We start from the raw sequence: 26,135 nt of genomic DNA on the forward strand, positions 1-26,135 counted from the left end.
GTGGTGCAGTCCTAGAGCATGTTATACTTTTCTAGTCTTTCATCTCTTGTTTGACAGATGAAACAAAAGAAAGATGGAGGTAAAAAAAATGGGAGAATCATATAGAAGAAGGAAAGGAAAAAAGGAAAAAGGAGCACGATATACAGTAAAGAAAAGTGATGGCAGATTAGGGACCTTGAACCGGGGTGGACTCAGTGAGGCAACAATAGAAAGGAGGATGTAAAAGATGTAAAGTAATAAGAAAGACATAGGTTGGATGAAAGGCAGGGGATGTATAGATGAGACAATAACATGTAAAGAAGAAAAGGTTAATCGTACATGTCATAGAGTGCCGGGGAAGTAAGGAAGCGGTAAGAAAACCACGTGGAAGAAGAAGAAAGTAAATGGTAGAGGATAAAAGAACAAAGAAAGAAAATGAAGCTTAGAAAGTAGGAAAAACAACAACAGTTTCTGTGTGTGCATGGTACCAGCTGAGTACTGACAGACTTGTTATGAGCTGCTGCAAACGATGGCATCACAGTCCATCACCAGTGGACACAACTGACCAAACTGCGTGACTGATAACACAAATCCACACGCACTGGCTTACAGTGACACCCACACCCACAGATGCATGCAAAAGAAGTGTGCAAGCTGTTGCCCTTTGAAGATAAAAAAAACAAGGAGAACGTCGACGAGCAAAAGCGCAGCAGAGAGTGGAGAGCAGCAGGAAGTGAATGAGAAGGGGAGGTGACGGAGGGCTGTTACCTAGGCAACCAGGCCTCTGGTGACAATTGGCTAATCAGCGAGCGGACAGCCAGGGTGATTCCCTAATGACACATTCTCATTTGGCGATCACTGGAACTATTTTACTTTAATGATCAAAATGTGACAACACAGAATGCTGCTACTGTATGCACACTTTTTTCAAAGACACTTTAATTCAAAGTGATGGCTGGGAGTTTAATCCAGTTGTACAAGATTAATTTAACAGTATGTAAAATTTGAATATAGTGACTTCAGTATTAGAACAGTAAGGAGGACTAAGCAAACAATAGATGCTGCCAACTTTGATCCAATTCACACTGGTTGAGGCAGATGGCTGCCCACCCTGAGCCTGGTTCCATCAATCAGGGTTTTTTTGTCTGTGTATTTGGGAGGACCCTAATGTACAAACTTTTCTAAGTAAAGAATGGCAACCATTATTGCACTATGCTGTATTATAGTGGTGTAATAGGTTAACGACTAAGCTAATGTGTCTTTCATATGAAACAGTAACTAGTTTAAGGATAGAAATTATGATAATCGTGTGATTGTTTTAATCAGATCATACTAAAGAATTAAAGCATCAGAAGACCTAAGCCAGTAGTTAAAAACAGCAGTCAACATACATCTGAGCATGTTGTCTAAGGCAACAATAATACATCAATTAACTTCTATTCCAATTGAAATCAAAGTCCAAAGTTCTTCAAACAAAACACCTGACAGGCTTTTTTCTGTCTTCTACTACAGATAACATCCTCTCCTTTCAGTCACCTTCCATTTCCTCGCCCTCCATTTCCTCTCCTCTGCAGCCATTGTGTCTCCAGCACACACAGATGTTCATTAGACCAAGGAGACATCTGATAGGCAGTTTAGTGTCACTGAACACACACACACACACACACACACAGCAGACAGCTATGTGTGTAGCATCGCTGAGCTTACATACAGTATGTCCATCACCAATTAGATGCTTGGTCTAAGATGTCAGACACAGTCATCATTCTCTGCTGTTGCCTGCCCTCCTGCTACCAGTGAATGCCACGGTTGTTAGTTTCACTTTGATAACGTGTATTTCAGGATGACATGGATCTCGCTTACCAAACTTTAATTCCACCTATCGGTAATCCATCCGATCAAGCCACAGAGGAGATGTTGCCCTCACCACTGCGTTCTGGTAAAAATTAAATGTCTGCAGCTCTGGCAGGTTGAGCTAGGAGAGCTGTTCCAATTTTTATCGTCTTAGTCACGGATATATGCCTTAATACTGCCCTGCACCACCTTATTTTTAACGTAACATTAGATTTTTGTGATGGCCTATTACTTTTTGAGCTAAAATGAAACTTCATTCTCTTTAGTATTTCATTTAAGCTCAGTATTTGATGAATTATTATTACTCTCATAATATAGACAACTAGTTGCAGTCTGTATATTTACAGCTAAAATTAAGTGTTATTGTTATAAATGCCTGTTGCTGTGTTCTTTCATAGACTGCATGATAATTTATAGTAAAACTAAACTTACTTCAACAGAGACGGAAATGTTGGATTGGGTTTGACATGCTAATCATGGCCACCTGGAAGGAAATCACATATATGTTTGCATACAACTTTACAGCATGCTGTGTGCATTTACTTGCATTGAATATGTTCTAAATGCCTTGTAGTTCTTACAAAAGTCACTGTTTTTCGAGGGGCCACATAGCAGACATGCATTTATACAGCATGTGAGTTTGGTGTCTGCACAAAAAGCTAAAGTCAGGAGGCTATAGCTTAATTCAGCATAAACATCTGACTTCTAGCATCTACCTGTACGACTATTAATTAACAAATTAATTAGTGTCAGGTTGATGAGGTTGCCAGGCAACAGAGATTCCAGGAAATCATTGCAGCTTGCCAAGAAATAGTCTGATACACACTCTACAACTTGTACAAGGAAGTATTTTACTTTTTCTTCCACTGCAGTTATTAAACAACTATAGATAGCAGCCAGTTCATAGATATAAATATACAATCATATTATAACCAAGAATAAACTAATTAAAATTGGTGAACACTGCTCATAAAAAACATATCGCCATTTTTACTCTCTGGGTTTTGCTTGGATTAAAAAACTATTAACCTTAACCTTTCTCGCCATGAGTACTTAACCAGTGCATAACATGTACAGGAGTTTGTTACTGATACCGATTGCTCACAGAGCAGATTATCCCTGAATAAATTTGCTGAATCATGCTAGTCAGGTTACAGCAGTGGGTTCCCCCTATACACATAGTTCATTATAACTCTTTGCTGAATGGATATCGAGTTGTGCACTGCACTTGTTACTTCACTGGTACGTGAACTGTACTCTAACTGGTATCTGACTTAAAGCTCTATGTAGTTTTAGGGGTTTGCACTGATCTTTTTCTCCTCTAGCAATTGCTTGTGACAAATGTTAATTTCTCAAATATACAAACTGATTTCTGTTTCTTTTCAGTTAAAGCTGTGGAAGTGTGTCAGGTGAGAAACTGGACAAAATCAACCTGACAAAGCACAAGAGTCGATCTTCAAGAAAAGATCTAAAAAATACAATTATCCACGGTTATCACAGTACTTGTGAGACATTAAACCTGGAAATATTGTAACAGCTTTCATCTGGTTCCTGTCCATTATCCACCAACAAAATCAAGAACCCTGCCATCTGCAATTTGAGTCAGAACCATGTGCTGCAGTGTATTACACTGTAAATGTGCTTCATTATGCAATGCACATAGACCATTTGCACAAGCCTGGAGGCACAGATTACATAAGATATTGTACATTATACTTGCATTCTTATGAGAGACCCTAGAAATGTGAGCAGCTTGGTCTGCTTTGAGGAGCAGCTAGATTAAGGATTACCAAACAGCCCCATTAAAACTCACAGCAGCACTATTCCACTTTCTGCTCTCCCATCAGCTGTTTGGAAACCTGTCAGAGAGACAGATAAAATATCAAGCATATCAGAAGGAGGACAAAACGAGCTAGAAGGAGTGAAAAGAGCAATGGAGTGTCAGCAAAGTAATAGCACAGCAGCTACAAGAAGACAAGGAGAGAAAAATGAATTGACAAAAGTTGAGGGTGGGAAAAAAGACAAGGATGGCAGATAAGTAGCATATTATCAGACTTGATTCAGCTATGTTGGCGATTCAGCAGCTTATGTACTTAACACATTGGTTTCCCATAAATCAGAGTGACACATTTCTGCAAGGAACGTAAAAAGCATAAAAAAAGAAAAGTTAACTAAAATTATATCATTTATATACAGACTGATATTAGAGAATTTTTAGAAATAGTAATTTTCTATGCCTGAAAAAATAAAGGTTATATGTAGGTTAAATCTGCAGAGCTCTGCAGAACTGAAATACCTAGAACAGAAACTAAAAAATGAAAACTTAGAAGTCTTGAGAAGCAGGTTGATATCAAATCAAAATGGTCATTTGGTTTTAGTTGTCGTTTGTTTTTATTGGATGGTTATGAAATATGCAAAAAGATGCAACATCAGAACTATTCTGATAGTCGCTGGAGCCTATAAAAGCAGCTTTTTTCTAACATTTTTGGGTAATAATTGTCCTCAACATTGCTGAAACAACTGTAATGGTGGTGTGAGACTTTTGCACAGCACTGTACAAACTAATACAAAAAGCCAGGTCCAGTTCTAATCATAGAGGAAGCTATCGTAGCAACTATAAGAAACAGAGATAAAATTATAGGGGCGTCACTTTGCAGTATCTTGTATGTCTTAGATTCTCTGGCCTTGCTACCAAATGTACTTACTGATGTGACAAATATTTACAGCATCCCCTAACCCCTACTATCCCACACACTGATAACTAACAGATAAAGTCTTTGGCTGGAACACAAGGGAAGCACAAACACTGCTGACGCAAAGCAAACTGAACGAGAAAACTGCCCTTGTCCATTAATTTAACTTTTTGCAAAAGTCATGAAGTCATCCCAGTCCTCATCAACCTCTCATGTGGTTGTTGAGATGTGAAAACACAGGGCCAAACGTACATTAGCTATCCTTTGTAGATGTCAAAGACACTCTTAGATTTCTAGAACAATGAATGTTGTGCTGACATGACTGCACCTTCTATCTTCCCATTGCTTCTATTTCTATTACAAACAGCAATGATTCTTGGGAGTTTAACGATGTTTGAAACATTCAGTGACCAGCAGAGCAGGAGGGAGTGAATATCACAATGGAAGTAAACAAAAGAACCTGTGAAGAGTATTCATCATGTCATGTGGTCAAGAGTTGCATGTCTCAGCTGTCTGTCTCCCATCTGGATGAGGATGATGCTGGCTGTTCCTCTGGCTGTGACAAGATGTTGTAGCTGATACTTCCTTCCTTGTGGCTAAAATCACCAGCAGAAGTGAGAACCAGAAATTCACAAGCACTTTCTGTAGCTACAGAGAAGCCCTACACAACCCTTCTTCCTTGCAGTGCTGCTTCAGCTCAGCCACATTCTCAGGATCATTAAACAACAATAGAATAAAATTTAAATACATTATCTTAGTGTGTGTTGTACCTTGTCTTTTCATGACAGTGTATTTCATTCAGTTACTTTTTTAAGTTACTGCCAAGAATGCCGAACACGAAACACCTAGTTTTTGTTACTTTGTTACATTTTGCTTTGGTCTGTGTGAGCCCGCACAGTGTTTGACTGCCCCCTGGTGGACAATGGCCATAACTACAACTCTCATGGTGCTGCTGCTCACATGACCCCATGTAAACATTATTTTTCACTAATCACAAAGCACATGTTCCAAATTTCCTACTACTTTATTCTATGTGTAATTTGCTTAAGATTACCTGTAAATTAGCCCTAGACACAGTATTCTCGATATTGTATTACAGCTTTTATTACTTTGTCATCAACTGCTCATTAAGAAAATTATGCTTTCTGACAGTGGAGCTGCTCAGTCATTTTGAACAGCCTCCAGGCAGGTTAATAGAGAGCAGAGCTGCAGCAGCTCTAGTTATGTGCAGCTGTGCTCAGTTTGCATTTTTAATTTAAAAGAAGTTTTATTATTTATAATAGGTTCAACATCTTTGCATTTTTAGCTGCCCAGTTTTAGATTTTATTTTTTGATAATTTTAGCTTGCTGAGGATGAGGTAAAGAAATAATTTTTTGTATACTAACAGGCATGTTTTTTTGGCACACTGTATGTGCAAGCATTCAAATTACAGTATGTGTCTGTCAGTCTCTTTATTTGATAATAATAAAAATAATAAAAATACATGTATTTGTTCTTTCAAGACATTTATCAGTGAGGGGCATGAATTATAAACCAATAGAAACATTATATTCAATTTGAACAAACGTTTAATTTATTGCTGTCTGGTTTTAGTACAATGTGAACATCACACAGGTCAGTGACACGCCATCATATTTGGTTCTAAAACTTTTTGACCAAAACTAGTTTTAACCAGAGGGTTCTGTTTCCGATAAAAATATTCTGCTCAGTTTGAGAAAACAAAACAAGTTTTTTTTCAACTAATCAATGGGAATATATCAGCCGGCACAAACTGTTGTTTTTCTTTGTGTTGTTTACAGAAAACTCTGCAGAAGTTCTTTTAACTTTCTGTTCAGCAAATTTAACCTTTAACTTTTATATAAAACAGCTTTACCCTCTGGGGCTCTGCTAAAGCTATATTATTTACTACTGTATGTGCAGAATTTAGTGCTACAGTTTTCTGAGCCAACCAAACCCCTCAGATCCTCTGGGACAAGTTTGCTTACTTTCCCCAGGGTCAAAACTAAAAGTGCAGAAGCAGAATTCACTTTTAATGTACCAAATGTTGGGAACAAACTCCCCAAAATGTGAAGTCTGCTCCAACTTAATTTGTTTTTATGTGTAAGACTGTCTTAAGGCTTTTTTATACTGCCTTGTGATTCTTGCCTTATTCCCATATATGTTAAACAAGCTGTATTGCCTGTTTGCTAAAAAATATTACATTTCATGTTCTTGTCTTAACCTTTAAAATAAGACATGTGTTGCCTTGTTTAAATGAAATAAATAATATATGCATTCTTTGCAACATTTTCTAAATATATGACAGCAAAAAAACAAAGTCTGAAAGTCATAATATGAAAGCCTACATAAAGCAGTAAAGATCTGACATTAATAAGCTCTTCAATTTAGTTAATAAAGTTAAATAGTGACTAACAGCTGTATGAACTGTAAGGTGTAAGGACACATTCTTTATTAATAACAGAGATACAGATGTAATAGCTCGACTGATCACACAACTCACAGACTGGAAACTGCTCTAAAGAGACAGTTAAGCTCAAACAGTTACAAGGGGAAAGTTTTATTTTTATTTTGTTTGGATAAACTTTTTGATACACAACAAAACAACTTATAAAATGTATCAGCTAGAAAAAACATATAGTAGCAGGTAAAATAATATATATTTACTATACAACCAGCAAGGCGTAATAAGTTACACCAACTAACATGGTGTGTAGGAAGAACTTGACAAGCTCCAATAAAAGAATCCGAGATGCATTCAAAGGCTAAAAATGACATCTATAATGCCTGTGGGACCTGTGTGATGGGATTTCCTACTAAAGCCTAAGACACCACAGTATTATTACCTTTGACTTAAATAATAATACAACCAGTTGACTGAGTCACATGTTTAAAAGGTTTTTTCAGATAAATCTTTGAAAGCTTTGATAACATGAACCTTTAACTTTTTCAACTTTTATAAATGCAAAACTTTCCAAGGTTTGTTTTTTGTAAATGTGCACTCTTCAGAAGAGCCTTGGTATTTTAAATGGAAATTAATGTCTTGATAAGTCAAGTGATGCAGCTCCCTTCCCACTGAGAATATACAGCATATCATTTAACTAGGCCTCCAAACCGATCTGTCCTTTTTTAAAGATAGATATTCTGTGGGCTGAAATCTCTCAGTGGTCACGGAGCAATGGTTTAATCAGAAGATCCACAGCCCAGACTGATCTATTGCAGTACAGCACTTTGCATGAGTTTTCAAAAGGCTGGCCTGCAACTTTAAATTGGCTGTTGAGAAAGCTGGCGGTCAATGTGCTATCAGATAATGGCAGTATTAATAAGGGACAGGAGAAATGTCTGTATTGTTCTTAATCTCTTTCTGACTGGTGAACTGGCACTGAGAGAACAATGAGGAAATAAAACCACCAGTGGGCAAATACAAGATATTCATCCACATGTTCAAATCATTAAAGCAGCCTAATTTTAAATTACATTTTCCATTGTAATGAGGTTTTACCAGTGTAGTTGATACATCAGCTCCCTCAATGACTGCACTGATGACTAATTTGTATTCATTATATGCATCAGTCTGTCTGCTCTTTTAACAATTGATCTTAATATCTTTATTAAAATGCCATTATAGTCAATAAAGAAAGTGACACTTAGGCTAATGCTCTGTCAACCTTACTTACTCATTTTGACAGGTTTAATCATATGGATACAAAGGAAGCCAGGGTGGACTCACAGAGTGACAGACTGAATCTAGGGAATCACAAACAAATGTACGGAGGATAAAATAACAAAAAGCACAAACTAAAGGTCTACAAAAGGCCTGAAGGCTGCAATGTTTCTCCTCCTCGTTTCTTCTTCTGCTGCATGACAAGAGAAGAAAAGTTGTCCACCAACACGAGAGTTTTGTTTTTCCACTGGCCAAGTAGAGATCCTGGGAGCTGTATAGAATCTGGTCCAACCTGGTTTGTTCTTTTCATTATTCACTCTCCGTCTCACTCTCATATCACATTCTCTAGGGGAACAACTGAACTTGTATCTAGCAACATCGGCAAATAACAAATCGACAGTAACCTTCACAAGTGTGCAACTCTCATATTTACATAACAAGCATTTTGTAGTTTCTCAAACAGCCAACTAGCAACCACAGAATTCCATCTGGTAAGAGAAATTACCCACTCTATATGAAACTTTCATGGATGTTGACGAACATAACAGTACTTTTATGTGTGTTTTAAAGGAAACGTTCAGGAAATATGCAAATTTACTTTTGCCAAAAGCAGCGTTGGGCAGTAACAAGTTACTGTACATTTGCTTACTGTATAAAAACTTAAATCGACATCATGCAACTTCTAAAAATAAAACTATGAAATTTGAAAACCATCCACTCTTGTTACAAAACCTACAAGTCAGTCAGTAAAATATGGCCTTCTGTCATTAAGTTATAAGGGGGAGCATCATTCAAACGGCTAGTTACTGAGTCTGAGTCACACAAGCCTTTGACAACACATTTTTAAATTAAGAAATGTTTTGAAGAATATTTCTGTTAGTGGAAAAATATAATTATGTTTTGCATTTGCATTTGTTTTTAAGTTGTTACTTCTACAGACATTCTGATGTAGCTTAACTTTTTTCCTCAGTAGATACTGAAGTGCTATTATACTATATTTGTTTTTATGACTACTATACATCTACTGTTTTTTTCCAAGTACTATTTTTCCAGTACAACTTTTACTTGTGTAAATGTTTTGTCTAGTCTTCTGGACTTAAATCTGAAGGAAAAAGTTATACCACTCTCATGTCTGTGCATGTTACATATTGTACAAAGTTATGGAGCACAAAAAAGCAGTTGGCCTGGCTCTGACCATCTTAAGGATCCGTTATTGATGTATTGTATGTTACTTATTTGTAAATCTAGATAAAACAGAATTCAAAAAGTTGCGGTTTTATCACAAGGTTACCTGCTGGAACTACATCCTATTGGATCATGACTTTCTGCACAATTAGTAAACAGATAACACACACCACATACATTATGCTAATTAATGAAACTTAGAGGTGCTGGCGGTGGATTTTGTTATCTTCAGTCAGATCCTCAAACTCCTGACAGTAGCATATTTTTTACTGTCTGATAAAATAAAGCATAAAATAAAGCATCATATATATTTCAAAGTTGTGCATAATTAAAACATTTAGACTGGAAAAAAAACACACATGTACCTTAGGTTCCACAGTTTGTTGCTCCCTATCATATTTGATAATACGGAGCAACCTGGTTTGTTGTATCTTTGCCAAAGCTTTTTGGCAGCATGTTCCAGTTTAGAGTCCTTTGGGAGGACAAGGTAACCTTTGTGCTTTATCAAATTATTATTTTTCCATTAATGTCAGTCAGTCACAACAATGCTGAAAACCATATAAGCTTTTTATATCAACCATGTCAGCAGGATGGTTTGTGTTTGCTCATTCTTGCAGAAGCAGAATTGATTAAAAAGCTGAAAAGATGGCATTTAGCTTCACTGGGAATCACTGGAATTATCAGGGAAGGTCATTCCACAAAAATAGCCTTTATTGATACATGTAGGTAAAATCTAATTATATTAAAGCAACAAACATACTGACAAACTGAGTGATTGAGGATAATTTGGGATTTGGCTGCAGGTTTGTCTAAAACAAGTGCATATAATTGTTAAAAGAAAATAAGAAATTAAAATAATGGACTTCAAAAACGATTCTCACTGTTTTTGGCTGGATCACCAGGCTTCACATCCTCAGATTTGGAGCTCTGTTGATACAAACATTTACATAATGTAAACATTTTTTTTTCTTCTTGGGATTATTATGAGTAAAACATGTCCACAACATTTATCTAGAAGATTGTTTGGAAGTAAATTTGCTTAAAAAATAAATAGCGGTAGATTTTAGACCATTTAACAATCATTGACATCTAGGTAGTAACAAAAAACAATAAAACAATAAAACTGTACCACTACCCCTTTTTGAAAGTTTTAAATTAATGAATCAATCAATTAATTGGGGACTTTATATTTTTTGATAAGTTTTAAGCAGAGACAGATTTACTGTTTCTTGATGTTTCCTGTGTTAATCCTTAGCTACTTATTTGTATTTCGTGTACAAGATATCCTTCTAGTCATATCAATCTTTAATCATAGCAGTAATAGAAATGATCCTAAATAAAAGCAATCAGTATCCAAATATGTCAACCAATGGTTTCTCGATGGAACTGCTGGTCTCACCTTGGACTTAAACAGAAGGTTAATGACTCCCTTTGAGCGTCTGTCTGCTGTTCGGTCAGAGGTCCCACAGACAGACATACTCTTACTGTCCCTCCTGGCTCTGGTGATGTCCACTTCCTCTGCACCTCCCACTACTGTCAAGGACAGACCTATAGACAGAAACCCATAGGAGTCTAGATGTTGTGTCTCACTGATTATCAGCTTACAACAAAATCTCTGCCTCTTTCTGCTGTCACACAGTTTTTTGTGCTCGTGTAGCTGCTCTGCTGATTGCACTCTGGCTTCCCTGGCGGCACTGTGTGTGTGTTCAGTGAGGCTGTACAGCCCGTAGACACCAGTGCTAATCAGAGGGAAAGTGTTAACACTGCAGTCAATACTGCCTCAGCTGGTGTGATTCAACATGGCAGGATGCCAGTGAATTGTAGCCCGATGCACTGTTTGAGGAGCAGGGTTAAGTAACTGAAGTGATGAAATATTAAATGGATGATGTTGCTGCCCATTTCTGAAAAATTACAACTGACTTGAACGATTCACTAATTTTCCACCTTACATCGGAATTTGTGAATGAGGCCAGGCCAGTAGAGCAACATTCCCCAGCTTGCCAATTGTTTTTACCTCAACCTCGAGTGCCAAGGCATTTTCCTCTCAGTGCCTTGTTTGTATGTCTTTACATTCGGGTTCCCAGGACAGAAAAACACACTGCAATTTCTCTCAGGTCTCTCAGGTTTTGGTTAATAGGTGTAATGCAATTAAACGCAATAGTTCAGCATTAAGCAGCAATAGGTGGATTTTAGTTTTTTACCTGTGATGGCAGGCAAAGATCTGGAGTTGGCATGAGTCAACAACACATTTCCTTCATTTGGCTCTGACAAGTTGGTATCACTGCGGAACTCCTGTTTCTTCGACAGCTAGAGGGAGACAAAGAACACACAAAACTCAGAAACAACATTTACAGCAATGCTCATTGCTCTATCACTTAAACTTCCAATTGCTTGCTGCCTTGGCATTTTTTCCTCTCCCTTCCTCATACTTATTCACCTCTCTAAATCACATTCTCACCCGTTTGCATTCCAGTGTACTGGTCCTCTCTCTTTCCTCTGTGATGAAGATCATGCTGCTCCTCTTCTTCTTTTTTTTACTCTTCCTCAGTCTGACCTCTGCATCACCCACCGTCATCACAACCTCCTCTGCTGTACTTACACTCATGCTGCCACTGGAGCGTGACAGGGTGGAGTTCCAGGAGCCTGATGGCTCAGTGGGCAGTTCCCTAAAAGAAGGCAGGAGAATAAGAGTATATACAAATGTTTCTTCAATTGCATTGTTCTGTAGTGAAATTATTGTTACAGTCTGCACAAGATGAGATGTATGCTTGATATGTTTTAGGGTTAGGGTTTTTTACAAACGTACATGTATATACAACCCCAATTCCCCAAAAGTTGAGAGGATGTGTAAAAACAGAATGGAATGATTTGCAAATCTCATCAACCAATATTTTTTTTCAGAATATTGGAAACATAAACAACATATCAGATGTTGAAACTTAGACATTTTATCATTTCATGGAAAATATTAGCTCATTTTGGATTTCATGGCATCAGCACATCACAAAAGAGTTGGAATAGGGGCAACAAAAGACTGGAAAAGAAATTGCAGCAAATCAAAAAGAAATGGAGGAGTATTTGACAACTTATTAGGTTAACTGGCAACAAGTCAATAACATAGCTGGGTATCTCCATTGTAAAGATGGGCATCTAAAAATTGTGGAACAATTTTTTGAATTGTGAAAATTGTGAAGAATTTAAAGATCGCACCATTTGCAGCAGGCGTCACCAACCTTTTATGAAACTGAGAGCTACTTCTTGGGTACCGATTAATTTGAAGGGTTAACAGTTTAATATGCACTTTTAAAATAACAAATTTGCTCAATTTACTGTTAATTATGTGTTATTATTAATAATGAATTAAATTAATGATATTCATCTATGTGAAGACATGGATCATATTAATGATTTCTCCCAATAACTATCAAATGTGATTTAAAAAAGAATAGCAACAAAAAATTTAGATGCAGCTCATTGGTAAGTGGCGCTATGGTGAGCTATTTTTAAACAGGCCCGCGGGCTACTCATGTGGTCCTTGCGGGCTACCTGGTGCCCACGGGCACCATGTTGGTGGCCCCTAATCTACAGTATGTAATATCATCAAAAGATTCTCTGGAATCTCTGTTTGCAAGGGACAAGGCCGAAGGTCAAAACTGGATGCATCTGATCTTCGGGCCCTCAGGTGGCACTGCATTAAAAACAGACATGAATCTCAACTGGACATCACTGCTTGGGCTCAGACACACTTTCATGAATCACTATCTATGAACACGGTTTGCTGTGGATGGTATGGGATGGATTAGTGGCTATGGCGTGGGCAGCTTACACATCTGGAAAGGCTCCATCAATGCTGAAAAGTATGTAGAGGTTTTAGTCCAACACATGCTCCCATCCAGACGTCTGTTTCAGTGAAGGCCGTGCATATTTCAGCAAGACAATGCTAAACCACATACTGCATCCACCATAGCAGCATGGCTTTGCAGGAGAAAATTCAGGATGCTGAGCTCGCCTGCCTGCAGTGAAGACTTCTACCAAGAGAAAATATTTGGTGCTTCATAAAATGAAAAGTCTGACATCAAAGGCCTAGGACTGCTGAACAGCTTGAATCCTGCATCAGACAAGAATGGGACAACATTCCTCTCCTAAAACTCCAGCAACTGGTCTCCTCACCTCCCTAACATTTACAGACAGTTGTTAAAGAAGAGGTTATGCTACAACAGGGTGAACATCACCCTGTTACATGTTTTTTGAGTTGTGTAGCTGCCATCAAATTCAAAATTAGCCAATAATTTCCATGAATCGTAAAATGTCTCAGTTTCAACATCTGATATGTTGTTTATGTTCTATTATGAATAAAATATGAGTTGATGAGATTTGCAAACCATTGCATTCTGTATTTACTTATGTTTACAGTTCCTTCCAAAGTTTTGGGAATTGGGGCTGTATGAAGATGAGTTATAGTATACTTGCCATGCAATTGGGGGTCACATGCCATATAGAAACATAGATTTGTTCTAGTTTCCACATTAACATTAAAATTAGTTACTGAGGCATTGATAACTTTGCCATGGACAGATTGCACACCTTCTTGATGGTAGCAGATTGCCTGTACCTCCCAACTCACTAATGGTGTGTGTATGGGTGACACGGATCATAAAGAAATGTTGTGTTGCCAGTTGGTCATCCCTGCTGTACAATATGAATATTTTACCTGTCTGGATGAGGTTTAGTTGGAGTCCCACATTCAGATCCCTGCAGTGAGGAGATCGAGATGATAGACTGACGAAAGGAGCGCAGCATGGACCGAGGACGGGTGGATTTCCTCTCATCCATATCTGGCTAGAGAGGCAAAGTGTGAGATGTGATAGTGAGATAGTGATAGTGATAGAACATGAGATAGTGAAAGTGGAACAAAGCCTTAGTTTATCATTTAGGATTGCAAGAGGAAAATAAAGTTTATTTACTTTTAAAAACAGTGCATCATCATTGCCACTCCTAATTAGTTTAATCTATCCTTAAGGGCAGAGCCAATTTACAAGTTACAGTAATGGCTGTACTTAGCTCTAGTCCATCCAAATCCTGTTCTGGTGGTTAAAAAAACAAAAAGGTACAAATCCCATATCCATGCTGTATTCAGAGGCTTTCTTAATTATTTTATTGTTTATTATTTGCCTGGGTCATCTCAGCTGCAATTTAAGTGGGTCTAACACTGTACCTCTGCAGACAAAAACATATTTTGAATGAAAGAAAAACACCATGTTTCAATAAATTCTCTCTTCTTGACACTTCAAAGTATTTGAATCCCACTTCCTACCAGCTCTCTGACTCCGTACTCCTTCTCCACTTTTTTCTTCAGCTGTTTGAAACACTCCTCCATGCGCTCGTGGAACGGACGCAGGTCATCAGTCACCCTCTTCCCGTGGAGGGAGATTCCCCCACCTAGTAATGGGATCTATAAATACAAATATTATAATGTCTGCAGAACATCCACATAAAAGTAGAACAAGTTTTTATGGTGTGTCTTTACAGCATATTAATGAATGTGTGTTAGCCAGTTCAGTACCTGCCATGCAATGAGGTCTTTGAGGCGCAGCAGCTTATCTCTGTCCTCTGTGTGCTGCTGAGTGTACTCCTCAGTAAAGAATGCCTGATACAGAGGAAAATAATGAAAACTCATTTAAGGAATGACAGTACACATTTCGCATGCTCATGCAGTTTATAAATTAATAACTAAGCTAAGCAAACTGATCTTCTCTTATGCCTCCTATGGGGTTTGAGGATAAACCCTAATATTTCAAGTTATGCATAAACCAGACTTAATTAAGTTCACTACATTTATTTAGACAACAGAAAATTTAATTTAATCATCTTTAGAGCTAAAGGTGTGGATTTTTGATACTAAAAACATATTAGTCAATTGGACATGAGCAATGAGTCATGCAGTAAAGACACATATATATAAAGTCCCTTTGGGTCTTTCATTGAGAAGCAGAAATTTAATTTTGACAGCAGATAAAATTTGTGAAGGATTACAAATTTTATAGTTTACCTTTTCATACTTGGCAAAGCCGCCCATGACAGCTGGATCCACAATGCCATTGAGCAACATGGAGAGAGGGTTGATGGGAAGGCTCCAGTCAGCCTGATATTGGTTAATCATGGTCAAAATCTTCTCATTGGTTGACTCCATGGTCTCTATAGCATTTTCCAATGGAGACAAGGTCGTCTGGGGAAGGAGGCAAAAAGAGCAAAGAGGGAAGGAACCAAAAAATAAGATGTGGTACACGTTACACAGTAGCTCACAGCAGGTCATGTATGGAATACAAACTCGTCTCCAAAGACATACATGTTTCGTATCAGTAGCTTCAAACCAGCGCAGGATCCCTGGTAGCTTATACACAGTGGTGAAGGTTGTGCGCTCAATCCACATAGACTAAAATAACAAGACAGAAAAGAGGAAAAAAGCAGATGGATAAATCTCTGCCACTTGTAAATGTTCATATCATGATACCATATCTTGTAATAAAGTCTAAACCATTATCTAGTTGCGGCACAATCTGATCTCTAATCTTACACTGCAGTAATACCTGAATCTGATGTTTTATCTCAAGTGCTCATCTGGGATGTTAAAACATAAGCTGGTGTCCTATCATACAATTAAACTAAAGCCTGCTGTCCTGTACTTTTATGCCACAACAAAAACAATGCAAGCATACAATAATTTATGAAATACTCTACTTAGTCCCTTTGGTCATAAATCTTAAAAAAAAAGAAACTCACAGCAAACTCATTGTTTGGGTCTACAGGTCCTTTCCTCACAGGTCGGGAATAGTGAAAACGCTGCACATAGTTGGACTTGTAGAAGCTACATTGTGTTAGAAAAATGACCAAGAAAATCAGTCATTCACAAAGAAGCTTTTCTGTTACCTTATCACTTCACAGACATTTAGCTTTTACTATTTTCAAATAAGATGTGCTAAACAACACTGACTTGATAATCTGGTCAGGAACTGGCTTGTTCTTAAGGCGAGGAGGGATCTCGAGGACTGGCTGCACTGTGAAACACTGGATATCTGGTTCAGATTGCTCAGGAATAAAACAGCACAGATCTGGACAGTATGTTTGACCTCGTAATATAAATCAGAAAATAAGATCAAAAATGTCTATCAGGGAGAAAAGATCTAATGTACATCTCTTAAAGCATGTTTTACCATGTTTGTGGGTATAAAGGTTCAGTGACATTTTCCGAAAGACACTAGATTATATAATTTGCTTGTGTGTGCTATGCTGCTTGAAGGATACACTGAAGTGGAGAGTTCTTAATTTCGTCCCCCGGCATGGTGGTCGTGTTGAGCCGTACAGCACTGGGAAACTGGCTCATCAGGTGGTTCTGGAAGTCCTCTCTGCGCTCATACTCCTTACCACGATGAATAAAGACCTTGTTCTGCAGCCATGGAAAATGAACGCATGTCAATTATACTAACAAAAAGAAGTGCCAATCTATCCTGTAATCTTTATATAACAATCTTTTTATTTTAACGCAAATAGTCAACCATTGACTACAATACAATTCAAAAAACTTTCTTTTCTTCGTCACTGTCCTGCAGAGTATGTCGTACTGCTTACTTCAGCACATTAACACATCTACTAAAAACAGGAGCTGTAAATCGAAGACATTTCTTTTATTTCATTCTCACAGATTTACAATGTTCCTATAAGGTATTTAATGTCCCATAGTGTTAGCTATATAGTGTTTAAAAAAATGCTCACTGATGGAATTTGAAATAGCTGAGCATCAGTGCTTATAACAGAAAAAAAAGTTTATTTGAGGAATGGAAGAGTCATCGTTGTATGGTGTGAATCTGTGTGCCTCTATGAAAACTTAAAATGTTTGTTTATATCCCCCCTAGCAGTGACATAAACACAAACCCTGAGGAATGGAGGGTAGCCCTGTCCATAGAAGCCCACTGCAAAGTAGTCAGGTTTAGGCCTCAAGATCTTCATAATGTTCTCATAGAATTTGGCTTGTTTCTCCTGCAGAAAGATACAAAGAGACAGACAGAGGATGTGTTCACAGGGGAACCTCAGATGTGCACTGCCTGCAGTTGTAGCAGTTTTATCATCTTGTGCCAGTGACAATGCTCAGCAGAATGCTGGGCCTTTGAGGGTGATAGATGCAGAAAAAAAATAAAGTGTGGGCCATCCAAGGGCAATATCTGTCATTTATATAACCACATAAATGAGGAAGTTACTGCTAACTCATAAAGACTAAAAACATGCTTTCCATTGTTGGAAAATGTCTAACTCTCTTTGGGAAGGGGGGGAAGAATAGTTAGGGGAAGGAAAAACAGAGATGAGGGTGATGCTAAACGACAAGTTCGACTTTCAGTTATGGAGGAAATCGCTTCCACTAAACTAAAGAGAAACTGAAAGGACAAAGTGCAAAATGTTAGGAGCTGTTTAAAGTTTCTGATGACAATAATGAATCCTACATTTGAGGGCATGTGATGTGGCAGCTAACCCTTAAGAAATAAGAGTTCTTAAAAAAAAAGAAAAGATTTATTTTTAAACATATACGTCCCTGGTAATGTTTGAATGTGACTTTAACATATTACTTTGCAATTTCTAACAAAACTGACAGCTGTTTGCCTACATTTACACTGGGCCAAAGACCAAACCAAAATATTTCACCAATGTACTTATTTCGTTCACATTATTTGTATTAAACTTAAGTGCAAGTCAGTATGCAACATCTGTATGGGATATGAGCCACTGTATGTTATTATTACAATGTAGTAAAACATTTCTTAAATTCTCTATAAAGTGAATTCACAGAAAAATATGTGAAATCATGATTACTGAGAAGAAGATGTGAAGGTTTCAGATTACCAGTCTCTTGCTGAGCAACTCGTAGTCAAAGATCTCATTTTCATACTGTTCTGCTAGTTCCTTACACAGAGTGATGGCCTCTTCCCACATCTAGACACACACATACACACAAGGAAAGAAAGTGTCCTTCATTACACCATCTGCTAATAAATGGGCAGCAGCTGTCATGGTGGGAATTTATTTTTTGAAAAGTAGTTTTTTTAGGTCTCTGGAGAATCTAGGAAAACACCTCTATTACTCCTTCAGAAAAAAAATTCCACATAGAGAATATTAAATCGATGTTACACCAGCACAACACAAAACACAAAAAGCCTCGCAATGCAATCTGATATGCAATGCAATCTCATACAAGGTACTAAATGTAATTTGTAACTTGCATCTTTATTTGTTAAGAATTTTAAACAACTAGGATGACCAAAGTGCTGTACAGGTTAAAAACATAAAATGAACAGAAATAAAAACAGCACAAAAGTATCACATTTTTTTAATTTTTTTATTTTTGTCCTTTCGGCTTATCCTGTGAGTTCAGGATGCCCATAACGGATCATAGTCCGCATGTTGATATGGCACAGTTTTTACGCCGGATACCCTTCATGATGCAACCCTCCCCAATTTCTACCGGGCTTGGACCAACACTGCACAGCTGGGAATGGGAATGTGCTGTTAGGGGTTCAGTGTCTTGGTGAGACACTTCGACATATAGCTGCCTTTACCAACTGAGCTACAGCCACCCCCTACAAAAAGTATGAAATAAAACCAATAAAACCGATAACAATAAAGCTGATCTGAGGAACTGTGTTGGAACGAATGGATGCAGGAGCTCAGATAGGTATAGCAGGGCAGCACCATTCAAAAATTAAAAAACAAATAGAAGAAGTTTAAAATTTATCTTAAATTGCACAGGCAGCCAGTGAAGCGAGGATAAAATAAGAGAAATGTGCTCATATTTTCGAATGCCAGTTAGAAGACATGAAGCAGCGTTGTGGAAAAGCTGCAGTTGAGAGACTTACAATGGACTGACGCAAAGATAAGTGCATTTCAGTAATCCAGCCGGGTGGTAACTAAGGCGTGGATTATTGTTTCAAATTGCTGCTTTGCAAGAATCTATGAAAGAAAATAAAAGTATGTTCACTAAATGAAAATTTGATGGGCTTTGATTACTCCAAAGTAAAACTCAGGCCACAAGTACTGTGATCTCATTTAAATTTTGGTGAAAGAAATTCAGAAAAGCTTTACGATAAGCAGATTGTGGAGCACTTTCAAATGTTAACATACATTCACAGGGAGAGAGACAAAAATTACTGCTGACCTTGCCCTTGTCAAAGTAGTCAATGATTGTGTCGTACAGATTTTCTTTGAGCCGGCGCTGGGTTTGGGAGCCATGGAACTCCAACTGGTTACACATGTCATCTGACCACTGCAACGGAGATAGAACGGAAAAAGGTAAAAGTGTGATGTGTGAAATCATTTTGCTGAAACAAAAGAAAACATTTGCAGCTATGAATATCTCTGTTTTTTGGTGTCCCATTTATCATTATGTTTAACAAGAGTAAAAGAATTTTAAACTTTCTTTGTTGTAATAATTCAATATTAAGCAGGCGGTGTACAAAAAGGCTGAACAGTGCCCATTTATTATATAAATAAGACAATGATTCATCTTCTATTACAGGTATTAATTTAGAAACAATATAAAAATGTTCTTAGGATCTCTTAAACTTACCCATTAGCTTAAACGGTGAGGAATATAATCATAGTGTGTGTGACTGCTTGATATTTGTAATAATGTGAAAAGGGCATGACAGAACTGATAGAGGGGAAGAAGAGACATGGTTAAAAAACATTATAGAGTTCAACTGCTCTGATGTCATGATACTCCAACAAGTGAGGAGAGAGTCAGAGATGCCCTCTTCACTCTTCCCTCTCTGTAAGTCTGTAAGTGTCCCATAAAACAGATGAAGAGACAAAAGAGGTCAAACACACCCAGACACACGCACACACACACACACACACACACTGCATCAATCACCATAGTGATCCAGCAGCAGTAGCCGATGCCATGCCGTAAACTAGCCTCAGGGATTCATCATTTGGAGGACAGCAATGAAGCAACCATTTATCAACTATTAAAAAAAAACGTCTCACTTGTGGCACTGATGAGACAGAGCAGGACACTAGGTTTACCAATAAATGACCAAATAATTCTTTAAGTGAGCTTGTGTGCGTGTATCGTACCTTAAGCAGGCGGGAATGGAGCAGGAGTGTGTATGCTGCCTCAGTGTAGTTTTCACCCTCCAAGTGAAGGTCTCTCAGCTTGTAAAGGTACCTGAGCACAGACGTGTATGGACAAACACACACACACACACACACACAGTCTCAGAGGTAAAACAAATAATCAATGCACTACATATGCATTACTCCACTAGATGACACTGTTGGGCAAGTTGAATAGCTTTAAATAGAGCACATGTATGAACACAAATGTGTCATACTGACTGTCTCACAGGCCCACACCTGAATATTCCCTCAGAAAAGAGAAAAGCATGATTTAACTTATGTCTCTGTAATGGCCTAACAGATGTTTGTAGCTCAAAAACATTTTACACTGTAGGCCTGGGAACATCGGGTTGCTTGTGAACGAACTGATTGTTTTACTGCCTTTTAAGTCTTGATCATTTTCTGTATCTAGCTTCGTCTTTCTGGGGAAAACGTTTTTTCAATTGACCAGAACCTGTCCTTTTGTGCTAAGGCATGGATGACAAGCAAAAACAATTAGCTTCTGGATGTTTTAAAAGAATGCACTGTGTTTGCCTAAATGTCTTCTTTTCTAATTTTCACTTCATTCCATGTTTTCTGTGGTATATGTAGCAACTCTCTTCTTGCAGGAGATTCTGACTGTTTTTTGTGTTGGTTAGGAGAAGTCAGATGTTGTGGACTGTGACAAATAACATTCAGTCCTTCTTGTGCATTCCTGAATAAATCTACACCGCTGTTTATTTGTTTGGCTTAACATTCAGGGTTGTGAGAAGTTGTCATTAAACACATAAATTATATATAGTAGACACATACTGTAGCTGGTGGAAGGGTGTCAATAATGCAAACCAACAGAACTAAGTGAGTACAGTGCAGTGATTTCCAGCATGGAAAGTTTACCACATTGGATTCTGTAATAATGGTGCAGGGTTCTGAATGGGCAACTCTGAATGTTCTTAAATGAAGTTTCATTAGGTACAGTGTACTGGTGTGGATGGCAGCAAAAAGGGAATTCTGAATGAGTTTGCTATGAAACTAATATCTTCTCCGTCAATATTGGGTTTATTTAAAAGTATTTAGCTTCAGAAGAATACGATAAAGTTCAATATGAAGTAATATTATGAAGTAAGTGTCACTTTCAATTTAATTGTGTGCGGTTAGGATGCAAATCTAATATTCTCACCGTAGGTCATAGCATAATTAGTATTGGGTTTTATGTTAATGCATTGCTCGAAGCAATAAAGCTAAAAGCTAAAGTGTGAGATGACATTGACAGTTTTTAAATGTGTGTTTACCAACATGAACAAGCGAACGAGACAGCCAGCCAAATGCTACTGTATTCTCCTCAGGACAGAAGGAAGCAGCTGATCAACCACATTCACACATACACATAACTAATTATGTCTACAGTAAAAGTTCCTGTCAGTAATTCATTGTGGGATCTGAGGGGATCTGTATGTTCTCTCACTCTCTCTCTTTCGCTTTCTCCTGCCATCATCATTTCTCTCCCCCCCCCTCTCTCTCCACATTTTCTGCCTCATGCCTCTCTGTCTCTTTGCTCTCCCTCCAGTCAGACCAAGAGCTGATCCTGTGGATTTTGACATTAATTCAGTGGGACTCATATAATCCCTTGTCAGATTATGGAGCCACAAATACACTCTCACACATGTACACCAATCAGACACACACATGCATTCACATAAAATATATACATTTTAATTGTATATTATATAAAATTTTGCCAACAAATACCTGATATACATTCCTTCACGATTGATGTCCTTGTAAAAGTTCTGCATAAACCGAAAAAAGAAGAGGGGTTAGTCTAAGTCTGCCTGTGTATTTGTAGTTGAGTGTAAGAAACAGAGAGACTTACTGAAGGGCTGCAGTGACAAATATTTTATTGACAGTATGCCACTGTGGTCCGTTATATAGCTGTACATGTGCATTCTGCATTACACTGCATACCTCAGATTGCCTGTGTGTGTTAATGTGTGGGAGTGTGCACACATTTGTTACTCAGGCAGCGCAAACTCCCACTTTAATCAAGTTTAATGGCATCTACAGAGAACAGAACAGTATAAACTGATCTAACCCAACCTCTCCACCACAGGCCAGAAGATAGTAATATAAACACACACAATCACAAATATGAAAAGAGATGCTGGGAAGCCAAAGCACACTGTATACATATATGTATACATATGCTGTATGTTTGAAAAAGGTCAGATATATCATCATCTTGCATCAGTGCATTTTACTTGACTGACAGGCTGCTTGTCTACATGAAAGTCAGCAGTTTTTACTCATATACATTACTGTATATATATATGGAGAAAGTACTATTGGCAATTCTTACTTGCTTTTGGGAACAGCTAAAAGTGTCACTGGAAAAACAGTTGTTCTGGGAACCACTTAGCCCAAGGTTTGCAAGGTTATTTTAGCCTGAGTGGTGTGTGTTAATCTGTTTATATGTGTGAATGTGCACAAAAACTGCATCTGGATGAGAAAGAACACTAAATACCTGCTGATTGTGAATGTGTGTGCACTTCATAGTGAGGTTAACCTAGAGGAGGGCATGAATAGGCACTAGTGCCCGCTAGCCTGCAGAACAGATTTTTTTAGCTGGCTAAACAAATGAAAGAGAATGGCTAATGGACAGCTGCCACAGGCTATAAGCTAAACCCTCTGCCATGTGCCAACAGTCCTTGCCTCCTCTGGGAGCAAAAAACACATTATAAGATACAAACAGACTCACATCCATTTATCATTAACTGATCTGAACTCACAAATGTCTTCACATTTTTTAATTCTATGGTAAGAAAATATTTGGAGGAGGACATATGCAATTAATTTGATGTGGAGATGATTGTATGGTAGGTAGATGGGATCCATTACTAAACCTGAGAATGCCATAGGGGAGAATCTGATTAGGAGATCACATCCAGAAAAGGATGTGAAACAGACAGGAGCTGATGCAACCTTTTGCAAACCGTCAGAGACCAGACATAGAGATGGATCTATTCTTTTAGATCAATCAGCCCACAAATTAAATGTGTAAAAGAAACACAAAGACCTTGCCATGAAAAGCAAGACATAAAACAGTATTTTATAATAAACTCTTCAATCATTATACCTCCTTTGGTATAGATACGTTTATTGATAGAGGTCTGTAAGGAAAAACACATACTAGTTTCTTCTCACCTTAGTCTTAATTAACTATGAGTTTACTGATTCATGCATTTGTGTGTTTGTGTTGGACAGTTTGTGGGTGTGTTAGATTATTACCTCTTTGCTGTGGGGTTTAATACTACAAATACGAAGAATGGTGCCTGAATCACAAGGTTAGTGTCGACAAATGCAAATTCATGGTGACGCGTGAAAGGTTCGTAATATGTGGAAGATTTTTAAAGAAATCTAGTGAACAGTGAAAGGAAGAAAACAAAAAAAAGATGACATTCTTATCATGGAAATGCTCACAGCAATATGGCAAAATTCTAGGACTCAACTTTTTACTTAGCCTTGTGTTAACCTTGGTTATGTGGCCTTAAGAAGGTCCACTTTAACACACTTTTTGTGGAGAAGCTGGAATTTTGCAGGAATTTTAAAGACAAGGTGGAGACAACTCAGCCATCACACGGATGTATTTTAAAGAAGGAAGATCTTACCAGAAGATTGACAGTGCAACTCATGCGGTTGTTGCGGCTGTCATCGCTCATCACTGTGCGGTAGTCAAGGAGACGAATGAGGAGTCCCTTCACCAAGGCAACAAAGTGCTGCACCTGTGGCGCCAGCGTGGGTTTCTCAGCAGCGCAGTCCAGCAGTCTGGCAGACAAATATCCAAGTTAATGATCAGAGATGCCTAGAAGGATTTTGCATTGATGTGCAGCGTTTTAGTTTTGTCAATTTGCTGATGAGAGTCCAATTTCATGTGTAAATGGTTAACTTTTGAGGGTAGCAGGAAATGCACTTTAAGGGCTAATATGTTGGGACAAGCGTAAAGCTATGATGGTTGAGATGTTTTATTTTTTGACAGATTACAGAAACTATGTTATATGATTTTCTTTCAGCAGCATTATAACTACTAAAATTGTTTTTATACTTGTCGCCCACGATTGAATACTGTATGGTGGTATAGTTTGATGCTCAGGCCTACATGGTCTCGAGTAGTTGCATGTATCGCTCGTCACCTCCTCCTCCCTCCACCTCATGGTCCAACTTCAGAATAATCTCATTTTCAAACTACAAAAGAAAAGAGTGAAAGAGAAATTTGATGGGAAAAAGTGAAATTAGAGGAGAGACAGAATAAGAAATCAATTATTTACAGAAACATGCCTCTCAAACTCAACAGAAAGCAAAATGTGTATCTTATTTTGTGTGCCCACTGTGTCATGCTGTATGTCTCTGAGTGGTCGTATGTTTCACTATGTACTGTATACTATATTCATTATGCTCCTGTATGTGTGTCCGTACTTTGTGGAAGTTTCCAGAGCATCCATGTTCACAGGTGATCATGTCAAAGAAGATGGGAATGGTTGCCCTCCTTAACTCCTCTTCAGGGATCAAGGTCATCTCCAGAATAGGGCCCACCATGCCAGGGATGAAACAGATCTTATGACTGCCTGAAGAACACATACACATAGAGTGAAGAAGACCGTGTAGGATCCTACCTGACTTCTCTCCCCATGCTCACCATGTATTCTGACTTTTCCTCTCAGGTAAGCTCCACGGAGCACAAAAACATGCAAATTCAAGTATTGTTTTCATTCTGAAATAAAGACTTTGAAGCCTTCTTGATATCCCCCGAAATGTATGTACATACTGTTTATTCTGACTACATATAAAGAATGTGAAGGTTTTTTATTAAGAGTGATGTGTTTTCTATAGCATCTCGGAGGTGGAGTGGCTAGCGTTGCCACCTCAAAGCTAGAAAGTCCCTGGTTTGAATCAGTTTTCCAGCTGTGGGCTGTCTGTGTGAACTTTGCAAGATTCCTCCAGGTACTCCGGTTTCTTTCCACAGTCCAATCACATGCATGTTAGGTTAATTTGTGACTCTAAATTGCTGTCTGTGTATTTCTCTATGTTTGGCCCTGAGATATACTGGCGACCTGTTTAGACTGTACCCCACCTCTCACCCATTGACAGCTGGGATAGTCTACATAAGTATTAATATTTACATGTAACTATACAGTATTACAAGCCCTTTGCATCAGATCACCCAGAATTTAAGTGAGAAAAACTTTTTGAACCTATACTGGAGGGGAAATTATGTATAATAATACTGTGAGCCCATATTATCACATTGTATGGAAAACAAATTTCACAGACTTTAGGTTGTATTATGAAGTGAAATGAAACTAAAGACATGTCTGCACACACGCATAAACATAGGTACAGGTGTATCTTGACATACTGACAAGGATCCTTAGACAGTATTACCTAGTTTGTACCACATGTCACGTATAGCGAAGCCAATGAGTCTTCTCATGTCCCCATATCTGTAATGGAGAAGCAAGAAGAGAAAAACAGAGAGAAAATATAGAAAGAGAAAACAGACCCTAAATTTAGAAACAATGTCATGATCAATACAATTATTTTCACTATTAAAATGAGCAGCCCAGTG

General features: G+C 38.0%; 1 protein-coding gene across 1 annotated transcript in view; it reads right to left on the reverse strand.

The window, feature by feature from the left end:
- Positions 1-7,068: 7,068 nt before the first annotated feature.
- LOC137133960 (dedicator of cytokinesis protein 2-like) overlaps positions 7,069-26,135 on the reverse strand; it is an 84,720-nt gene continuing 65,653 nt past the window's right edge. Inside the window, exons 31-51 of the mRNA XM_067518193.1 lie at positions 25,952-26,010; positions 24,986-25,134; positions 24,669-24,754; positions 24,181-24,337; positions 22,265-22,305; positions 20,495-20,585; positions 19,572-19,679; positions 18,263-18,352; positions 17,303-17,407; positions 16,676-16,817; positions 16,365-16,446; positions 16,154-16,238; positions 15,720-15,806; positions 15,423-15,599; positions 14,937-15,020; positions 14,688-14,825; positions 14,085-14,212; positions 11,832-12,039; positions 11,575-11,680; positions 10,773-10,921; positions 7,069-10,300 (exon numbers count right to left, since the gene is read on the reverse strand). Coding sequence (XP_067374294.1) covers positions 10,238-10,300; positions 10,773-10,921; positions 11,575-11,680; positions 11,832-12,039; positions 14,085-14,212; positions 14,688-14,825; positions 14,937-15,020; positions 15,423-15,599; positions 15,720-15,806; positions 16,154-16,238; positions 16,365-16,446; positions 16,676-16,817; positions 17,303-17,407; positions 18,263-18,352; positions 19,572-19,679; positions 20,495-20,585; positions 22,265-22,305; positions 24,181-24,337; positions 24,669-24,754; positions 24,986-25,134; positions 25,952-26,010 — 2,335 coding nt within the window. The 3' untranslated portion in view covers positions 7,069-10,237. The remainder of the gene's footprint in view (positions 10,301-10,772; positions 10,922-11,574; positions 11,681-11,831; positions 12,040-14,084; positions 14,213-14,687; positions 14,826-14,936; positions 15,021-15,422; positions 15,600-15,719; positions 15,807-16,153; positions 16,239-16,364; positions 16,447-16,675; positions 16,818-17,302; positions 17,408-18,262; positions 18,353-19,571; positions 19,680-20,494; positions 20,586-22,264; positions 22,306-24,180; positions 24,338-24,668; positions 24,755-24,985; positions 25,135-25,951; positions 26,011-26,135) is intronic.

Source organism: Channa argus, chromosome 10 (assembly GCF_033026475.1).
Source record: "Channa argus isolate prfri chromosome 10, Channa argus male v1.0, whole genome shotgun sequence".
Lineage (NCBI taxonomy): Eukaryota > Metazoa > Chordata > Actinopteri > Anabantiformes > Channidae > Channa > Channa argus.